The sequence below is a fragment of the Neophocaena asiaeorientalis genome, unplaced genomic scaffold (assembly GCF_003031525.2).
Source record: "Neophocaena asiaeorientalis asiaeorientalis breed wild unplaced genomic scaffold, Neophocaena_asiaeorientalis_V1.1 scaffold325, whole genome shotgun sequence".
NCBI classification, from domain to species: domain Eukaryota; kingdom Metazoa; phylum Chordata; class Mammalia; order Artiodactyla; family Phocoenidae; genus Neophocaena; species Neophocaena asiaeorientalis.
In genome coordinates this window covers 1497302-1514980 of record NW_020172742.1, presented here as the reverse complement: position 1 = coordinate 1514980, position 17679 = coordinate 1497302, and the positions used below count along the sequence as shown (strand labels likewise).

The 17679-nt window shown below is 48.5% G+C and overlaps 1 protein-coding gene across 4 annotated transcripts in view; it reads left to right on the top strand.

Annotated features, from left to right (window-relative positions):
* The window catches only part of SRGAP3 (SLIT-ROBO Rho GTPase activating protein 3), a 262192-nt gene that overhangs the window by 169035 nt on the left and 75478 nt on the right, over nucleotides 1-17679 (top strand). For all 4 annotated transcript variants that reach the window (XR_003002647.1, XM_024740673.1, XM_024740674.1 and 1 more), the window contains exons 5-8: nucleotides 8003-8188; nucleotides 12791-12919; nucleotides 14413-14634; nucleotides 16182-16283. Coding sequence is in view for 3 of the 4 variants with exons in the window: in XM_024740673.1 (XP_024596441.1) it covers nucleotides 8003-8188; nucleotides 12791-12919; nucleotides 14413-14634; nucleotides 16182-16283 (639 nt within the window). In the remaining variant the exon portion in view is untranslated. The remainder of the gene's footprint in view (nucleotides 1-8002; nucleotides 8189-12790; nucleotides 12920-14412; nucleotides 14635-16181; nucleotides 16284-17679) is intronic.

Here is a 17679-nt window from a genome sequence, read left to right as displayed (position 1 = left end):
GAATGGACTCTACCTTTTACCTACTCCGGCTTTGACTTGATTGTGCGCTGGACTCAGGGGTATGAAATCAACTCTGGGCCCCCAGGCAGATTTTTGCAAAGGTGTCTCCCTCTTGATGACCACTCTCAGGGATGCAGTGGTGGAGAGAGCCTGAGATGGGGCCCAGCAGCATGGGTTCTGGCCCCAGCTCCCTCCCAGGCTCACTGTGTGTCTTCCTGGACTGACATCTGTCATCACTGAGATATAAACACTGAGGTTTCATCATGTCACTGGGCCCTGTGCCATTTACTTAATAATTTTCTTTAAATTGACTCCTTTGTAAAAAAAAAAACCCTCTCCCGGTCATAATTAATTCATGGGTAAGCAGCCTTGTGTACTGGAAATAGCACAGGTTTCAGAGCCAGATGGACCTGGGTTCAAGGCGCTGTCACTTGTTAAACACTCTGAGCCTCAGCTCCCTAGAATATGGGAGTGTCACCACCTCATCTCTCTGGATTCTAAGAGTGAGTGGCATAGAGTATAGCACAGTGCCTGGTGAACGCCAGTGTTAAATCATTGTGTGTTTTATGAAAGGGTGAAGCATAAATATTTTTCATTTATGCTTCTAAATCTTCCCTCTCTCCTCTCCCCTACAATGCCACTAGGCCAGCCCGAGCTCTGAGAATATTTTGCCTAAAAAAGTTCAGCCACCTCCTGATCGCTCTCCTATCCTCCAGGCTTGCCGTCTATTACACATGTTACATACTCGAGCCAGAGAGACTTTCCTTTTTAAAAAATTGTTGAATATTTAAAGTTAGAAATAGATAATGCATGCATTTTGTAAAAAACCCGATAAACAGTACAAAAAGATACATAGTGAGAAGTATGTCTCCTGCTGCCCACCTCTCCCCCTCCTCCCATACAAGCCTGGTTACTAGTTTCTAGTTCAGCTGGTGGCTCCTTGCAGAGATATTTAATTCATCACTAAGCATACATGGACACACATATCCCGCACAAGTGGCAACAACTGGGCCTACTGTTCTGCATCTTGCTTTTGTGGTTATGTTTTGGAGATTGTTTCATATCACTAATAATTAGAACCTCCACTTTTATATGGTGATTATCACATGCTGGGCACTGGTCTAAATGCCCAGTGTCTTAATTCGTTTCATCCTCGGTTCACTTTTGAGGTAGGTGGTAGTATTACCACCCCATTTTAGAGATGAGGGGTGCGAGGCACAGAGAGACTGGGTAGCCAGCCCAAGGTCACCCAGCGGGGGAGTGGCGGAGCCTGCTCCAAGTCTACTCCCAAAAGCTACTTACATAAAAACATTCAACTAGTTATATAAACATACACATATAAATTACTTATATATATCTTTTTTGGAAGGAAATGATACTTCACATTAGCAAATGAAAAACAACTTGGTATAAATAGAAAGGTTCCATAAGCTAAATGAAGAAAAAACAGGGTTAATTCTTGCCAGTGCCTTCAAAGCAGGCATTAGACATGAGAGCACCAAACTGAGTTTTTCTTCCCGATATACTCAGAAGGATTCCAAGAGAACTGAATAGGTGTAACACCTGAAATCACCTCACTAACACAAGCGGTTCCCGTCACACACTTTGGGAAACACTGACGCAGTGCCAGTTAGCTGGGCTCTGGTCCTCGATTTCCCCATCTGCGGCATGAAGGCACGAATCTAGAGGAACTCTGAGGCTCCTCTCAGGCTTGTATCTTCCTGCCACGCCGCCCAGGGAGGGAGAGGAGGGCGCATCTCTGACTCAGGGCAAGGCAGGCCCTGCTGGACTGTCACAGCTGCTGGCCAGGGCGTATGCCCAGTGTCATTTAGGGATGGCGGTGGTCCTAAGAAGAATGGGGGGAACAAGCTTTCCTTCTAGACAACCTCCTTCCCCGCCTCAGCTCTCCTGCGTGGACATTCCTTCACTCACTCAGCAGACGTTTACCGATCATCATTGTGTCGAGAGCATGGGATGTGGCTACGCCATGTGACAAGTGTCAGTGGGGATATGGACACGGTGTGAATGGAGAAGAGATGGCATTGGATTTGGAGCTGAATGACAATGGAGTTTCCCAGGTGGAGAGCAAGGCAGAGAAGCAGGAAGCCGGGTACGGGGAGCAGCCCCTGTTCAGCCGGTCAGTGTTTGTGAGTCAGGCACTAAGTGTGGCCAGTCGAGACCAGGATTGATCCTGGGTAGTGGGGAAGCTAGCGGGGAAGGAAGTCTGCCTTTGGGGACTCATTCAGTAGCAAGAGACAGAAAGCCAGGAAAAGCTGACATATGTAAAAATGGCAATTTATTGAATCTCGGAGGCTGACACACTTGTTTCATTGTCTGTCTGCCCAGTAGAGTGAATAATGAGGGCAGAGGCCCTATCTGCCTTCCACACAGTACTGTTGGCAGCACCTGGTATATATCATACCTGCATGTAATAAGCTGTTCAAAAATATATAATGATTGAAGGTGTAGCCACTCCCCCCACCAATACACTCACCAGATCAGAGGCAGCAGAACTGTGTCTCCTCCATTTTATCCTATTCCCTCCCTCACTTTTCCTTCTTCCTTCTGTCTTCCTTCCCCCTCCTTTCCTTTCCCTCCCTCCCTTCCCTCCATCCTCCCCTCCCTTATTTGGTGGTGTTTTCCTCTGCAGGAGGCTTCTCCCCTGTGGTGACAAAGTTGGCCCAAGTCCATCCCTCTTCCCCACCCTCCCAAGCTCACTTCATATCAGCTCAGCGCCCCCTAGTGGAAAGTGAACACTCCCTTCCTGGTGTTTCCAGGGGAAGCCCAGGGCTGTCTCTAATTGGCCTGGCTGGGGTCCCATCGCTGTGGCCAGATTAACATCATGCATTACTGATAGGTCAGGCCTGGGTCTGCTGCCCTGTACCCAGGGATTGGGGGGTAGTGTCAGTTTTCCATGAACCACATGGAATGAGAATGGTGGAGCGGAATTTGGGGGATTTCCTCAAAGAAAATCAGGAAGATGCTCCAGAAGGAGGGGGACTGGATGATCCTACGCAGAGAGCAAAAACAGATGTCTGCTGAGGGGGAGGAGCTCAGGAAGGAGGAGAAAGTGGCTCCATTGGCTGGTTTGCAAACAAACACCTGATGTTCTACCTGTAAGCTGTTCCTCAAACCTGTTTGGCTCCTGCTTCTAATGGGCTTAATGCTGACACTGCTTCCTTTGTCTGGAATAATCCATCCCCACCCCAGTCCCTGTTCACCTAGCTAATAGCTACTCTTCCTTCAAGGTTCAGTTTAGATATCACTTCCTCAGGAAGCCTTCCTTTAGCGCCCTGTACCCCCCTCATCATTGCACTTATCACACCCTGTGATAATCACTTGCATAACTGTCCCTACTAAGGTGTGTATTCTGTGAGGGCAGAGACCATATCTGTCTTCTACATTGTAGTGTTTCCTATTATGGCACCGAGTGCAGTAACTAGCACATAATGAACTGTTCAATAAATATTAAATGATTGAAGGTGTAGCTGTTGCCCTACCCCCAAATATATTCACCAGAGCAAAGGCAATAGAATCTACCTCCCCTGTTTTATCCTCCCTCCATCCCATCCATCCACCCACCCACCCACTTATCTATCCATCCATCCACCCACCCATTTATCCAGCCAGCCAGTCAGCTGTTGTCCACTCATTCATGCAAATATATATTGCTACTTGCTGGGTGCCAGTCTCTGCTCTAATACAGGGATTATGATCATGGACAACATCCTTGCCCTCATGGACTTTACACTCTAGTTGGGTGAGACAGTTTATAAACGTGCAAATGGAATAAGACAGTGATTATAATTTCTACGGAGAACGTAGGCCACACAGAGTGTGGGCGGTCAGACTGAAGTTTGGGTACTTCAAGGATGTCTTTGTCATGTCCTGGCCCAGGGTCTCACCTCATACACAACTGTTGTGTGGCCTAGGGATGGCCCTTCCTGTGGGGTGGAGGAAGTGTACATGGACTGCATTGTGGAGAACCTATTTTCTAAAAACTGATCCTTTTCCTGCCCCAGCATGTCCCTGTATTAATGCTGTTAACTTCCAGATTGCCTTTGCCTTCTTTTGCATTTAAATGCAGATCTGAAGAGCTGTACAGATAGTACTTTCCTGTTTTCATGATCTGAGGGTTTGGGAAGATGCAAAAGGCAAAGTGTACACAGCAAAGGCAGCATGATCACCAGAAAAGGCAATGTCCACAGCTTGGAAGGCCCGGCCATCTGGCTTGCTGTGTGACTTAGGCCACATGCTTGCTATTTCTGGGCCTTAGTTTCTTTCAATGACAGGTTAATACACCAAAGTTTCTGGAGGGCCTCTGAGAACCTATGAAACTGATTTGGGCCAAGAATAGTAGTCTCACTTACATGTTCCTATGTAGTGCTTCTTAGCCTGTGCTGGACTTCTTCTGAAAGGCTCTCCCTGATAGGGTCTTGAGGGTTGGAAAGAGAATGCCCATCTGGCAGTAAGCTGGGTAGGTGCCTCTGAGGGCCCCTCTGGAGAGCCCGGGTTGAAGACCAGGTCCCAGTGACTTGGCCTCAGCTCAGCTCCTGCATCCACTTCTGCTCCCTTCCCCGCCCCAGCACTGCTGTCAGCCCGCCACTCTACAGTCACAGCTTACTGAGTTCTTTCCTAGCCCCCGCTCTCTGGCCTTTGCCAGGCAGCACAGAGAGGTCAAGCCTCTGCCATGGTCATCCAGCAAGTGGTGGGAAGGTCAGGTTTCAAAACTGGGTCTCCTGAGTCCCTGTGGGGCAGAGGACCCTTTCATCCCTATTTCGTGGTTTCCTCTTTGGTAAAGCAGGGATGATATAGTCTACGTCACAGGGTTTTTGTGAGAAGGAAGTGAGTTCGTATATGTGAAGTGCTTAGAACTAGGCCTGGTGTGTAATAAGCGGTCAGTAAGTGTTAGCTGCTATTGTTGTTATTACTGTTATCATGCTGCCTCCCAGGACTGGGGTAAAGATTAATTGAAATGCTCCTTGGTGACCATGAATAGAGAGGTTGGCAAACTCTGTGAAGTAATAGGTAATTTAAAAATATTATTCAGCATCTCCTGGACTGGCAGTACTGAGCAGGCTGTTCTAGACTATTGAGCTAAGGGCCTTTCATCCTGAAGCCCATGTTTCAGGTAATTAAATAAAGGAAACATCTTAGAGGATTCTGGGCATCAATAGTTAGACTCACTTCAGAGAGGTCCCTAGGTTAAGCTCTTTTGTGGCAGCTGCCTGACATAAGTGACACCAGGTGATCAAGTTCACCGTTATTCTTGGGATCAGGAATTACCAGCTGGATCACATAGAGGGGGAGGAGCAAAGAAAGCAGTGGTGCCTGTGGATGTGGAGGTGTAGAGGGAAGGTTCAAGAATGGGAGGGAGGCCCGCAGACAGCCTTCAGCCGGCTTCCCGACTCTGAGCTGCGTTATGTTCCAGGAGCCATGGCTTAAAGGTGGTTGAAAGTAGGCAACTGCCTTGGTTATCTGTAAACCTGCAGTCATCCCCTTTGGCCACTAGATGTCGAGAACACATTGATCCAACACACTTTCTGGTCCATTGAGTTGTTTAGAAAGAAACTTAGAGGTATTGGCATAAGGAGTGGATGAAATCAGCAAGAAGGGCATCTCTAGAGGCTTTAGGGCAACTGCAGATGAGCAGAGATGGGTGGGATGCAGAGAAGAAGTCTTTCCACCAAGACCCAAGAAGAAAAGTTGATTTCAGTTTTTCATTTATTGTTTTGAAACGTGGGGAGGTTTTCAGGATGAAAGGAGGGAGAAACATGGTGTAGAATAATTATTTTTTTCACATTAGCTAATGTTTTTTAGAGTTTGTGAGCATTTTCCTGAAGTCAAGTGAGTAAGTTCAAGATTTTCAAACCCTCAGCCCAAATCAGGGATGTTGATGCTGGTGGTGATGGTAGCAGCTAATGCTTACATCGCTTTTACTGTGTGGTTGGTATTGCTGTTAGCACCTTATAAAAAATTAACTTATTTAGTCCTCACGACAAACCTATGAGGTAGGTGCCATTATCATCCCCATTTTATACATGAGGGAGCAGATGTCAGAGAGGTTATGTGACTTGCCCAAGGTCACACAGCCAGGACGTGGCAGCATCAGGATTCAGCCCAGACATTTGGGCCAGAGGCCATATTCTTACCTGATATGCTCTACAATAGATGTTGCCCCCACAGTCAGTTGTCACTGACTCTAGGGGACTTTCTTAACAACAGATCAATGGTGTGATTTCACAGTAAGAATCACAGAGGAAGTCCTCATTTAAAAGTCTCACTTCACAGGACTTTAAATGACAGTGAATAAGGTTATAACATTGGCCAGTAATTCATTCTGAGTTCCTTGACTTAAAGGGCCTGGCTAGTCAGAAGCACATCCCATCCCGAGGCAGAAGCTTCTGCTCCATTAGCTGCTGTAATTATCCAAACAACAGGAGAAGAGGACCAACAAGGCTCAGGAGCCATGAATTCCAGAAATTTCTTGTGTTTCTTAGCATAGAAAGATGGTCATAAACTTGATATTGCAAAGGGAAGTGTACCCCTAGTTGGGGACTGGGAGATAGAATACTGCTGGTATGGGCCTGGCCCAGCTTGCTCTAAGGCTGCCCCAAATACTCACATCTGAGGAACAAATGGTAATGAATTAAGGAACCGGTATGATATGATAGAGTTAAAAGTCTGAGACCAGATTTTTATTGTGGTTAGATATACACTTACCATATGACCCTCCATTCCACTCCTAGGTATTTACCCAAGAGCAACGAAAACATATGTCCACATAAAGAATTGTACATGGACATTCCTAGCAGCTTTATTCGTAAGAGCCAAAAACTGCAAACAACCCCAATAACGGTCAACACGTGAACAGATAAACAAATTGTGGTATAGCCATACGAGGCAATACTACTCAGCAGTAAAAAAGAATTTCTGATACATGCAACAACATGGGAGAATCTCCAAAAAATTACGCTGAGTGAGCAAGGGTAGGTGTAAAAGAGTTTATACTCGATGGGTCCATGTACATGAAGTTCTAGAACACACAAAAACAATCTACAGTGACAGAAAGCAAACCGGTGATTGTCTGTGGCTGGTGTAAGGGGTGGGGATCGACTGGAAAGGGACAAGAGGGATCTTTTTGGTGTGATGGGAGTGTTCTGTATCTTGATGGTGATGATGATCCCATGGATGTAAAGTCTGGAAACTACACTGATAATACTGTATGATCTTGGATAAGTCACCCTGTCCTTCTGGGCCTTAGTTTCCCTATTTGTAAAATTTGGTGGTTGGATTAGATGATGTATAGAATTCCTTCTGACTCAAAAATTCCCTTGATGTAACAATATCCAACTCTTAATGTGGAAGTAGAGTAGCAAAGTGCAATTTTCTTTATAGGAATTCATTTTATAGCCAAGGATGAGTTTATTTCTGAGAGCATAGAATATCTATTAGGTTACCATATTCCTTTGGGGAACAGAGCCATTTACAGGCCAATTTTACTCAAGGAAACAGCAGAGATAACGATTTGTGTGTAAGAAGGATGTTCCCATAGAAATCCCACGGGTACCTGAGGAGGGCCTTTTACAGCAACACTGTGGGGAGGGAGCAGGACACAAGAGACCCAGCTGGCAGGGCCGGAGAGGGCAGCTGAAGAAGGCCGTGTTCACCATATCACCTCTGAGAGCCCCAAAATGCCCGGGGCCTGTGGTGGCCCTTTTAAATTTCCTCTTTACTGGTCCATTGCTGGCACTTAGTAATCACTTAATGATGTTGTTGATGATGATGATGATGAAACTGCTGCTGCTGCTGATGATCATGATTTCCAGTCCTCAGACAGTCTGTGCAAAGTAAAGGGCTGTGGGATTTCAGAGCGTGTCATGGGAAGAGGGCCGGGACAGAGCTGACCGGAACACAGAACTTGGAAGGGGGCTGCCAGCGCTAGGGCCACCCTTGCTGGGCCATAGCAGCCTGTTGATTTCCCACACTCGTGTGTCTCCAGGTCATGAAAACCTACCACATGTACCATGCGGAGAGCATCAGTGCGGAAAGTAAGCTGAAGGAGGCCGAGAAGCAGGAGGAGAAGCAGTTCAACAAGTCGGGAGACCTCAGCATGAACCTGCTCCGGCACGAGGACCGGCCCCAGCGCCGTAGCTCCGTGAAGAAGATTGAGAAGATGAAGGAGAAGGCGAGTGAAGGCCCCGGGTACCGGGGTGGGAAGGAAGGGGAGGGCCAGGCTCCCCACAGCCTCAGCCTCCGCCTCCGCACCCTGAGGGACTGGGGCTGGAATAATGCTGCCAGCGTCTGCTGTCTTGGAGGTCAGTGTCACGGTGGAGGCAGGGCTGGCCATGCCTCTGCTCACACTTGTTAGGCCTCAGGCAAGGGTCAACAGCAGCAGAGGCACTCAGCTGGCAAGACAGCTGAACTGCGATGAGACTCTCACCCAGCGAGCACATTCTGGCAAGAATCACCAGGCGTTAGTGGGGGTGGGGCCTGACCTGGACGTCAGTTTAGTGGCCGGGGGGCTGATTGGGACTTCGTGTGTCCCAACAAGAGGGAACGGCGCTGGCGTACCAACCAGCACCTGGGAACCAGGTAAAGAACCATTCTGAAGAAATTGCCACCGCCGAGCCAAAGCTGGGCCAGTTAGAATCCTTGTGTGTTGGTGCTGGAAAAGTGCTTTGGTAGGGCATGGTGAGAGTGCTAGTTTTGGAGTCAGGCTGAGTTTTGAAGATGCCACATGTACAGCGACTCTCTGACCTTCAATATTATTTTATTTATTTATTTATTTTTAAATTAGTTAATTAATTAATTTGTTTTTGGCTGCTTTGGGTGTTTGTTGCTACGCACGCGGGCTTTCTCTAGTTGCGGCGAGTGGGGGCTACTCTCCGTTGTGGTGTGCGGGCTTCTCCTTGAGGTGGTTTCTCTTGTTGTGGAGCATGGGCTGTAGGTACACGGGCTTCAGTAGTTGTGGCTTGTGGGCTCTAGAGCGCAGGCTCAGTAGTTGGGGCACATGGGCTTAGTTGCTCCGCGGCATGTGGGATCTTCCCGGACCAGGGCTCGAACCCATGTCCCCTGCATTGGCAGGCGGATTCTTAACCACTGCACCACCGGGGAAGTCCCTGACCTTCAATTTTAAAAAATGACAGTGATGGCAAACAAATCTCCTTTCTCATGTCAACTCTGATCAATTGATAGTGGCTGCCCAGAGCCCTATGCTGAGGATTGTGAGCCCTCTCGAGGCTTTAGTTAAAGACAGTGCTGTGATCAATTAATGATGTCTGTCTTGGCCAAGGAATTTAGAGGGGCAGTGTGCATGCTGCTTTTTGTCATCCTAGATTGGGTTACTTCTAAGGTTCCTTTCTTCTTAAAAAGCTATGATATTCTTGTTGAATTCTCTGCATTCATTCATTCCATGAAATCAGCAAACATTTCCTGAGCTCTTTCTATTTGCAAACATTGCATCAGATGTTTATTTGGGCTTCTATGAGACTAATTCTATGATTATATGATCCTACAGCTCTTAAAAATTATAGGAGATTGAGTGGGAACATAATCCAACAGGACCTGGGTAAGCTGGCAAAGTAACCAAAGGCAGGTAAAATAAAATTTCAGGGTAATTTCCAAAGGCAAAGAAAAATATGCTCCACAATAACCAGGCAGAGACCCAGTTAAAAAATGGGCAAAGGAATTGAATAGACATATCTCTGAAGAACATATATGAGTGGCCAATAAATACATGAAAAGATGCTCAGCATCATTAGTTATTAAGGAAATGCAATTCAAAACCACAGTGAGATACCACTTCACACCCACCATGATGGCTAAGATAAAAAAGTCAGATAATCACAAGTGTCGGTGCGGGTGTAGAGAAATTGGAACCATCATACATTGCTGGAGGGAATGTAAAATGATGTAGCCACTTTGGAACATAGTCTGGAAGTTCCTCAAAATGTTAAACATAGAGTTACCATATGACTCAGCAGTTCCACTCCTAGGTATCCACCCAAGAGAAATTTAAACATGTGTCCAGACAAAACTTTGCACATGAATGTTCATAGCAGCATTATGCATAATAGCCAAAGGGTAGAAACAATCCAAATAAATAAACGTCCTTCAGCTGATGAATAAAATATGGTGAATCCCTGTAAGGGAATATTCAGCAATGAAAAGGAATGAATACAGACTACAGCATGGATGAACCTTGAAAACAGTAGGCTAAGTGAAAGAAACCTGTCACGAAAGACCACATATTACATGATTCCATTTATTTGAAATGTGCAGAGTAGATAAATCCATAGAGACAGAAAGTAGATTATTGGTTGCCAGGAGCCGTGGCAGAAAAGAATGCAGAGTGACTGCTAATGGGTACAGGGTTTCTCTTGGGGTGATGAAAATATTCTAAATTTAGATAGTGGTGATGGTTGTACAATATGTCTGTGAATATACTAGAAATGAATGTTTAAAAATAAGATAACCAGGGGCTTCCCTGGTGGCGCAGTGGTTGAGAGTCTGCCTGCCAATGCAGGGGACACGAGTTCGTGCCCCGGTCTGGGAGGATCCCACGTGCCGCGGAGCGGCTGGGCCCGTGAGCCATGGCCACTGAGTCTGCGCGTCTGGAGCCTGTGCTCCGCAATGGGAGAGGCCACAGCAGTGAGAGGCCCGTGTACTGCAAAAAAAAAAAAAAAAGAGAGGGGGGTAGCTATAGAGGGGATATGTAGAGAGGTAGAGAAAGCACTGGTTAGTGGGGTCTGGAGACTAAGTTTTAGTTCAGAGTTTTATGCTAACTGGCCATTTGGCTCTTGGACAGCCAACTTCTTTTCAATTTTCATCTCCTCGCCTATAAAATGGATGAATTAAAGTAAGATATCTTCAAGTATCCTTTCCAGGCATAAAGTTTTATGAGCCCATGAAGAGCTGAAAATGGTCTCAGGGTTATAGTAGCCCCCTGGAAATGGGCCAGGAATTTCAAAACTCTCTGTGGAGGTTGGGTGTGTGGTTGGTACAGGGTATAACCAGAAGTTTGTTTCTAGAAATTCCCAGAATAAGTGAACCCTGGAGAAAGGTCAGAGGAGATGTCTGAAGAGATTTAAAAGGCTGACAATGGGGGCATCTCTACTGAATAGCTAGAGAACTCAGTCTGGAGGAAGGAAGGTTGAGAGTGCCTAGGTAGGAAGAAGCCCTGTTTCTTTAAGGAGAGCTGTCTGTCTCCTCAGCAGTGGGACTCATCTGTCTGAAGGGGGCAAGGGGACAGCTCTGTAACCCACGGACTCTTTACTGCTTCCTGCCCAGGATGGCCCAGAACAGAAACAGCTTCCCAGGGAGGCGGTCCAGCTCCTAGCCAAGACTGCACCTCTGGCTGCCCACCCGCCTCTCCCCACCATGCACAACCAGACAGCCAGTGACAATCACTTCATGCTGCCCATGCAGGGACTGTTCTGGGTGCTGGGACCATTAAGTCTCTGACTTCACAGAGCTTACTTTCTAGCAGGGGACCCTGAAAATCATCAAGTAATCAAAGAGGTAAAAAATGTGATTTGGGGTGGTGAAAAGTACTTATGAAAAAAACTGAGCAACCAAGACGTCCTTCAGTAGGTGAGTGGCTAAGTTACTGTGGTCCATCCAGACAATGGAATGTTATTCAGCACTAAAAAGAAATGAGCTGTCAAGCCATGAAAAGACACGGAGGAACCTTAAATGCATGTTACAAAGTGAAAGAAACCAATCTGGAAAGGCTACATACTGCACGATTCCAGCTATATGACATTCTAGAAAAGGCAGAACTATGGAACAGTAAGAAGGTCAGTGATTACAGCAGTTAGGTGGGAGACAGGGATGAACAGGTAGAGCACAGAGGATTTTCAGGGCAGGGAAGCTGCTCTGATACTCTAATGATGGATACATGTCATTATATATCTGTTCAAATTCACAGAATGTACAACACCAAGACTGAACCCTAAGGTAAACTGTGGACTCTGGGTGACTACAATGTGTTAGTATAGGTCCATCAATTGTAACAAATGTACCACCTGGTGCCAGGGGGTGTTGATATTGGGGGGACGTGGTGTGTGTATGGGAGTAGGGGTGTGTGCACGAAATCTCAGCACCTTCCTCTCAATTTTGCTGTGAAGCTAAAACTGCTCTAAAAAAAGAGTCTCTTAAAAATTAAATAAAAATGAAAATAATCACTAAAAATTGAACAAAGATTAAATGAATGGGAAAAATAGAGCAGGACAGAATGTGGGGAGGAGGCAGTCAAAATGCCGGGGACACATTTTAGACACGGTTGTGTGGTCAGAGGCCCATGCGACTGTGTGACCATGGCTAAGGACCTGAATGACGTGGAGCAGGCCACACAGGGACCTGGAAGGGTGGCCTGCCAGCCAGAGGGAATGGGTCTGAGTCTAGAGGCAGGAATGAACTTGACCTCTTAAAGGATGTGCAGAGGAGGGGATGACAGAAGCGTGGAGGAAGAGCCAGGTCAGGAGGGCTTCACAGGCTGTCGTCCGGGTTTGGGCAGCCTCTGGGGGTGTTGAGGAGGGGCCTCCGGAGGTCTTAGTTACACTCCCGGAAAAGGCCACTGCTTACCCGACAGTGCCGATGATGGCTGCACACGTGCAGTGTCAGGTGAGCTTTTTGGGTACGGGGTCCAGATCTTACTCACCTGGCCCATGGAGTAAGGCTTTCCAGGGCCGTGCGGGGAGCTGATCGCAGGCAGTGACCCTAAAGAAACTCTCAAATCCCTCCCATCAGCGGCTCTGCTCTCACATCCACTCTTTCCTTCCTCCAGAGGCAGGCAAAGTATTCTGAGAACAAGCTGAAATGCACTAAGGCCCGGAACGACTACTTGCTGAATCTGGCGGCCACCAATGCAGCTATAAGCAAATACTACATCCACGATGTCTCCGACCTCATCGACGTGAGCTCCTGGGGAGTCTGGGGTTGAACAGGGTCCTGCACCACCTGGTGCAAGTCATCAGCTGAGGGAGGGCTGGCCCTTGTCCTTAGCTGGCATATAGGGCGGCCAGTGGCCCCTGGAGCCCTAACGGAGGGGAAGGACAGGGAGCCTTTGGGGCCTGGGAAGGAGTATCACCCTGTGGCTTCTACCTCCATGGGTGGGAGTGGGCCTCTGGCGGCCCTTGCACACTTGGGCTGGGCAGTTGTAATTCAGCGTGCACTTTCCAAGCGTCCTCCTCTACACCAGGTCTTTTACTGGGTTTGGGGGTACAGGGGTGATCGTACACAGTTCATGCCCTGGGGAACTTCCCAAGGTGGTAAAGATGCTTATCTGTTTAACACGCCTGGGTCCAGTCCACTAGACACACACGCACATACGGAAGAAAATAATGAATGAGACAAAATTATACAGGTCAGCTTCACTTGGGGATGTTATGCTGGGAGAAATCAGGCAGTTTAAGCAAGAGGAAAATGGAACACTGACTCCTGAGCACCAGCTGTGCAGGACACACTGGTAGGACAATGAGGTTTCGGGAAAGAATTCTGTGAGTGGTGCCTTCGGGGCGGCTCCTGCATCATCTGTGACAGAGCTGGGGCTGCTTCGCATGTCTTCATGCAGACAGGGATCCGGCCCAGCAGGTGCTCGGTCAGGCTTCCTTGAGGGTGGGTACGTCCTTTTCCTCTGGCCTGGGTGTATCCCGTCAGGAAGTCAGAGGGTCACCGCTCTTCCCTTGGCTGCAGAGGGAACCCATTATCGCCATTATCACCGCCCCCAGGAGAGGGAGCTGCCTGGTCCTGCCTTCCAAATACCCGGGGGCCAGACCCCTCCTCTTTCCTACCTTTCAGCTTTCTTTTTCACACAACCCTTTCATCTTTTTATTTACCAAATTTTTATTGAGTGCCTACTAGCTCTAGCTCTTGAGGTACAACAGTGGATAAGAGCCAGTGGGTCTGTCCTCATGGAGCTCAGCCTGCATAACCCTGATGCATTAAAGGCAAACGTAATGCCAAGCAGTGGGTGTTACCATGAGAGAGGTGGAGGGAGTTGTGGACACCTGGATGAGGGACACCTGGTGTGAACTCTGAGTGGGGAGAACATCAAGGAAGGCTTCCTGGAGGAAGTGACCTCTAAACTGAAACCAAAGGAAGAGTATTTAGGCAGGAGGAGAGAGGAAGAGTCTTCGGGCAGAGGGAATGCATGTGTGAAGGCCTGGAGATAAGAAAGAAAGCAGTGAGTTTGGGGAGCCGCGAGGAGCACTGTCATTGCCCAGATCGCGGTCCCCCGCTCCCTCCGAGGGCTTTGCCATAACTTCTGTGGTAAGATTCCAAAGTGCATGAGGGCCTCCAGCATGAAAGATTTGACCATGGAATAGGAGGTAATCATAAGTCATTGTGACGGCCCCACCTCCATGTCACCACCCTCACCTGCACCTTTTGTGTGTGCTTCTCTCCAAGTGCTGTGATTTGGGCTTTCATGCCAGCCTGGCCCGTACCTTCCGGACCTACCTCTCAGCCGAGTACAACCTGGAGACCTCTCGCCACGAGGGGCTGGACGTCATCGAGAACGCGGTGGACAACCTGGATTCCCGAAGTGACAAGCACACAGTCATGGACATGTGCAACCAGGTCTTCTGTCCCCCCCTCAAGTTTGAGTTCCAGCCCCACATGGGGGACGAGGTAGGCTTCTCCCAGGAGCCCATGCTTGAGGTTGCTTCCATCTGTCTCCCATGGGCTCCCAGAGCATCAGTGGGAGGAGAACGTCAGCGGAGAGGCCTGGGGTCAAGTTCTTGGTGCATGGGCTTCCCTAGCTGAGGAGTTTACCACGAATACCCTAATCTTGGCAGCTCAAGTCCCCCACCTGCAGAATTGCGAGACCATAGCTTCCCATGAAATCCCTCGCAGCTATGTCTAGAAGACCCCAAGGGAGTCCCACATCTGCACACAGACAATCATCTCACGTTCTCCCCTCGGATGGATGGCCTCAAATCACTGAAGGCGGGGCCTCAGCAGAGCCACTCGGACCTGTGCTCCAGTGCCGTGAGCCCTTGGAGTACGAGCCAACCCAGTTTTCTTCAGGGCTTGCGCTGCTCACATCCTCATTATGTTCTGGAAAAAAAAATGGGAGAAGGTGCTCTTCACTAGCCCCTAAGCAGCACACTAGTTACCTGAGTTTCACACAACTTCTTATGAAAATAGCTCCTTGAGCTTTTCCATGTCATTCCTCCCTCTCTCCAGGGCTCAAGCCCCAGTCCCTGGAACCAACGGAGACAGCCACCAGGTGTCATATCTGCCTCCCCATCTCCACCGTCTCTACCCCAGGGACATGTGCCCAGAACTTTCTCCTAGTGGCCCCGTTCCCTCCCCCCAGGCACACGAGAGTCAGGGGGGTCCCAGCCAGCCTCTGGATCCCAGTGGGAGCTCAGCTGGGCTGTCGCTGCACCTGCTTAGCAGGGAGGGACCAGGAGGCGCCTTTAACGATGGCATTTGCTGGACCCTCCAGTGGCTCTGCCCACTTTCTTCATTTGCAAGAGATGCCTTCTGCCGGGCTTCCCCACAGCTCCTGCCCCATCCCTGTGCCCTCATGTCCAGCCCTTTGGCTCATCAGCTGGTGACTGCAGGGTTGGGTTGCCCAGTTAGTGGTAAAGAACAGAGGCCTGCTGTCCCTTATGAGCTCAGCCAAGTTACGGCAGGCAGCCCAGCCCACAGGTAGTGAGAGCCCTGGTGGGAATGGGTATAGGCGAACAGTATCGCTCTCTCATCTTCTTCTCTTCTCCCCTCCTCTCTCAGCGGCCCCTGTGAGAGGGCCGCTGCCCCATGCCTGCCTGTCTCTCAAGCATCTTCCTGCTGGGCCACTCTGCTGACTGTTTCCCACCCTTTGTTCTTTTCACTGGCTTCTCTTAGGCAGTTGCTTCCTTACCACCACTTCCTGCCTGGAAATTAACCAATTAGTCTCACTTAATGAGATTATGTCCAAGCTCTGAGTAGCAAACCGTCACATGCTGCACAAATGTAGACCACAACCGAGAGCGTGAGAGGGTGGCCCCTGGCTCCCGGCTGGCTCTGGTGTCGCTGGGTACAAGCTGTGTGACCTTGGGCAGGTCACTTAACCTTTCCAGGCCTGTTTCTGCAGTTGTCGATGGGGATGTTAATGATAGGCCGGCCCCAGCTACGCACAGGTGGCAAGGGCCCCGGTCAACCGCAGGCGGTGGCTGTCATTTCTGCAGGTGTGCCAGGTCAGTGCTCAGCAGCCCGTCCAGACGGAACTGCTCATGCGGTACCACCAGCTGCAGTCCAGACTGGCCACTCTCAAGATCGAGAACGAGGAGGTGAGTGAGCCCCTCCACCCTGTGAGGGATTTCTTTACAAAGGCCTGACTGGTCCTGCAGAGTCTACTCTTGCCATGGAACACATAAGAAATCAGGGTTCATCTGTAACATGCACAACTGTCAAAACCAACTACACCAAGAATCTTTGATGGCATGGGGAATGCTCACAAGATGTTAAAGAAAAGCAAGGAGGAAGTAGAACTCTATGTTCAGTACTGACCTAACCAGGGTAAACTGAAGTATACGTGCACGTTTCTGTGCATATTCACGGGCATAGAGAAAAAGACTGGAAGGAAATACCTTGAATGTTGATAGTGGTTTTGTCTGGGTTGCAGGAGTATAGGTGACTTCTGTTTTCTTCTCTATGCTTTTCTCTGTTTTCTGCAGTGAGCTTATGTTATTTTTATCATCAGAAATGTAATTTTAAATTACACAATGAAATAACCCAGGGCACACTAAATGTGTCATAGATTCTGAGCTCCAGGGAGCTTCTGTCTCACCGTGGCCAGCACACCTCCCTTGCAGCTGGTGGCTCAGGACTTCTGCCAGGTGGGCACAAATGGAAGTACCAGCTGGAGTGGCTCCATTCTGATGTGCACTGATGAGGCCACATGGGAGACCTCCTGTTCCAGCCGGGATGCCCCCACCCAGGGAGGACATCACCCAATTGGAGGACACCAGGACATGGGAGTGTCACCCGAGATCATGGGCAGGTCCATCCTTGAGAAGTGCAGTTGCAGCTGGAGATGGGGAGCCGTGGTCCCTGTCTTCAGACCTCAAGAGGGCTGTTCTAGGCAGAGAGGGCAGGTTGCTTTGTGTCTTCAAAAAGGACGTAGCCAGGACGAACGTGAGCCAGAGTGTAGCTAAGGATGAACGAATCAAAGCAGTCCCTGGGGGGAGGTTATGTGGAGACAAATTATATATTTGTTTATCAAACCTGAGAAGAGAGAGGATATGGCCAGCGTGTTTTCTTTCTTTATTTATGCCCTACATCTTCCTGTGAAGCGTTTTAAATTGTTTACATGGAACAGTATATGCTGTATATGGATAATAATGTTAATGGAATTTAAATTGAAAATTGGGGCACAGAAAGGAGGGTGAAGCACATGCTCTTCTGGGTAGGCTGTTCATGGCCATGGAAATGCTCAGTTTTGTACCTGAGCTTCTGTGAGCCTGTGTTAGAAAGAACCGATTCACTCATTTATTCATTCAAGTATTTATTTAGCACATACTATGCGCTAAACATTGTGCAGAGTTAAGTGAGTGGATGAGACAATACAGTACCTCCTCTCACGGAGTTTATGTTCTAGTGAGAAAAGACAGGTGGTAAAACACAGAAGCGAACGAACCCATAAATGAATACGTACATAGAATATCAGACACTAAGTTGAGGAGG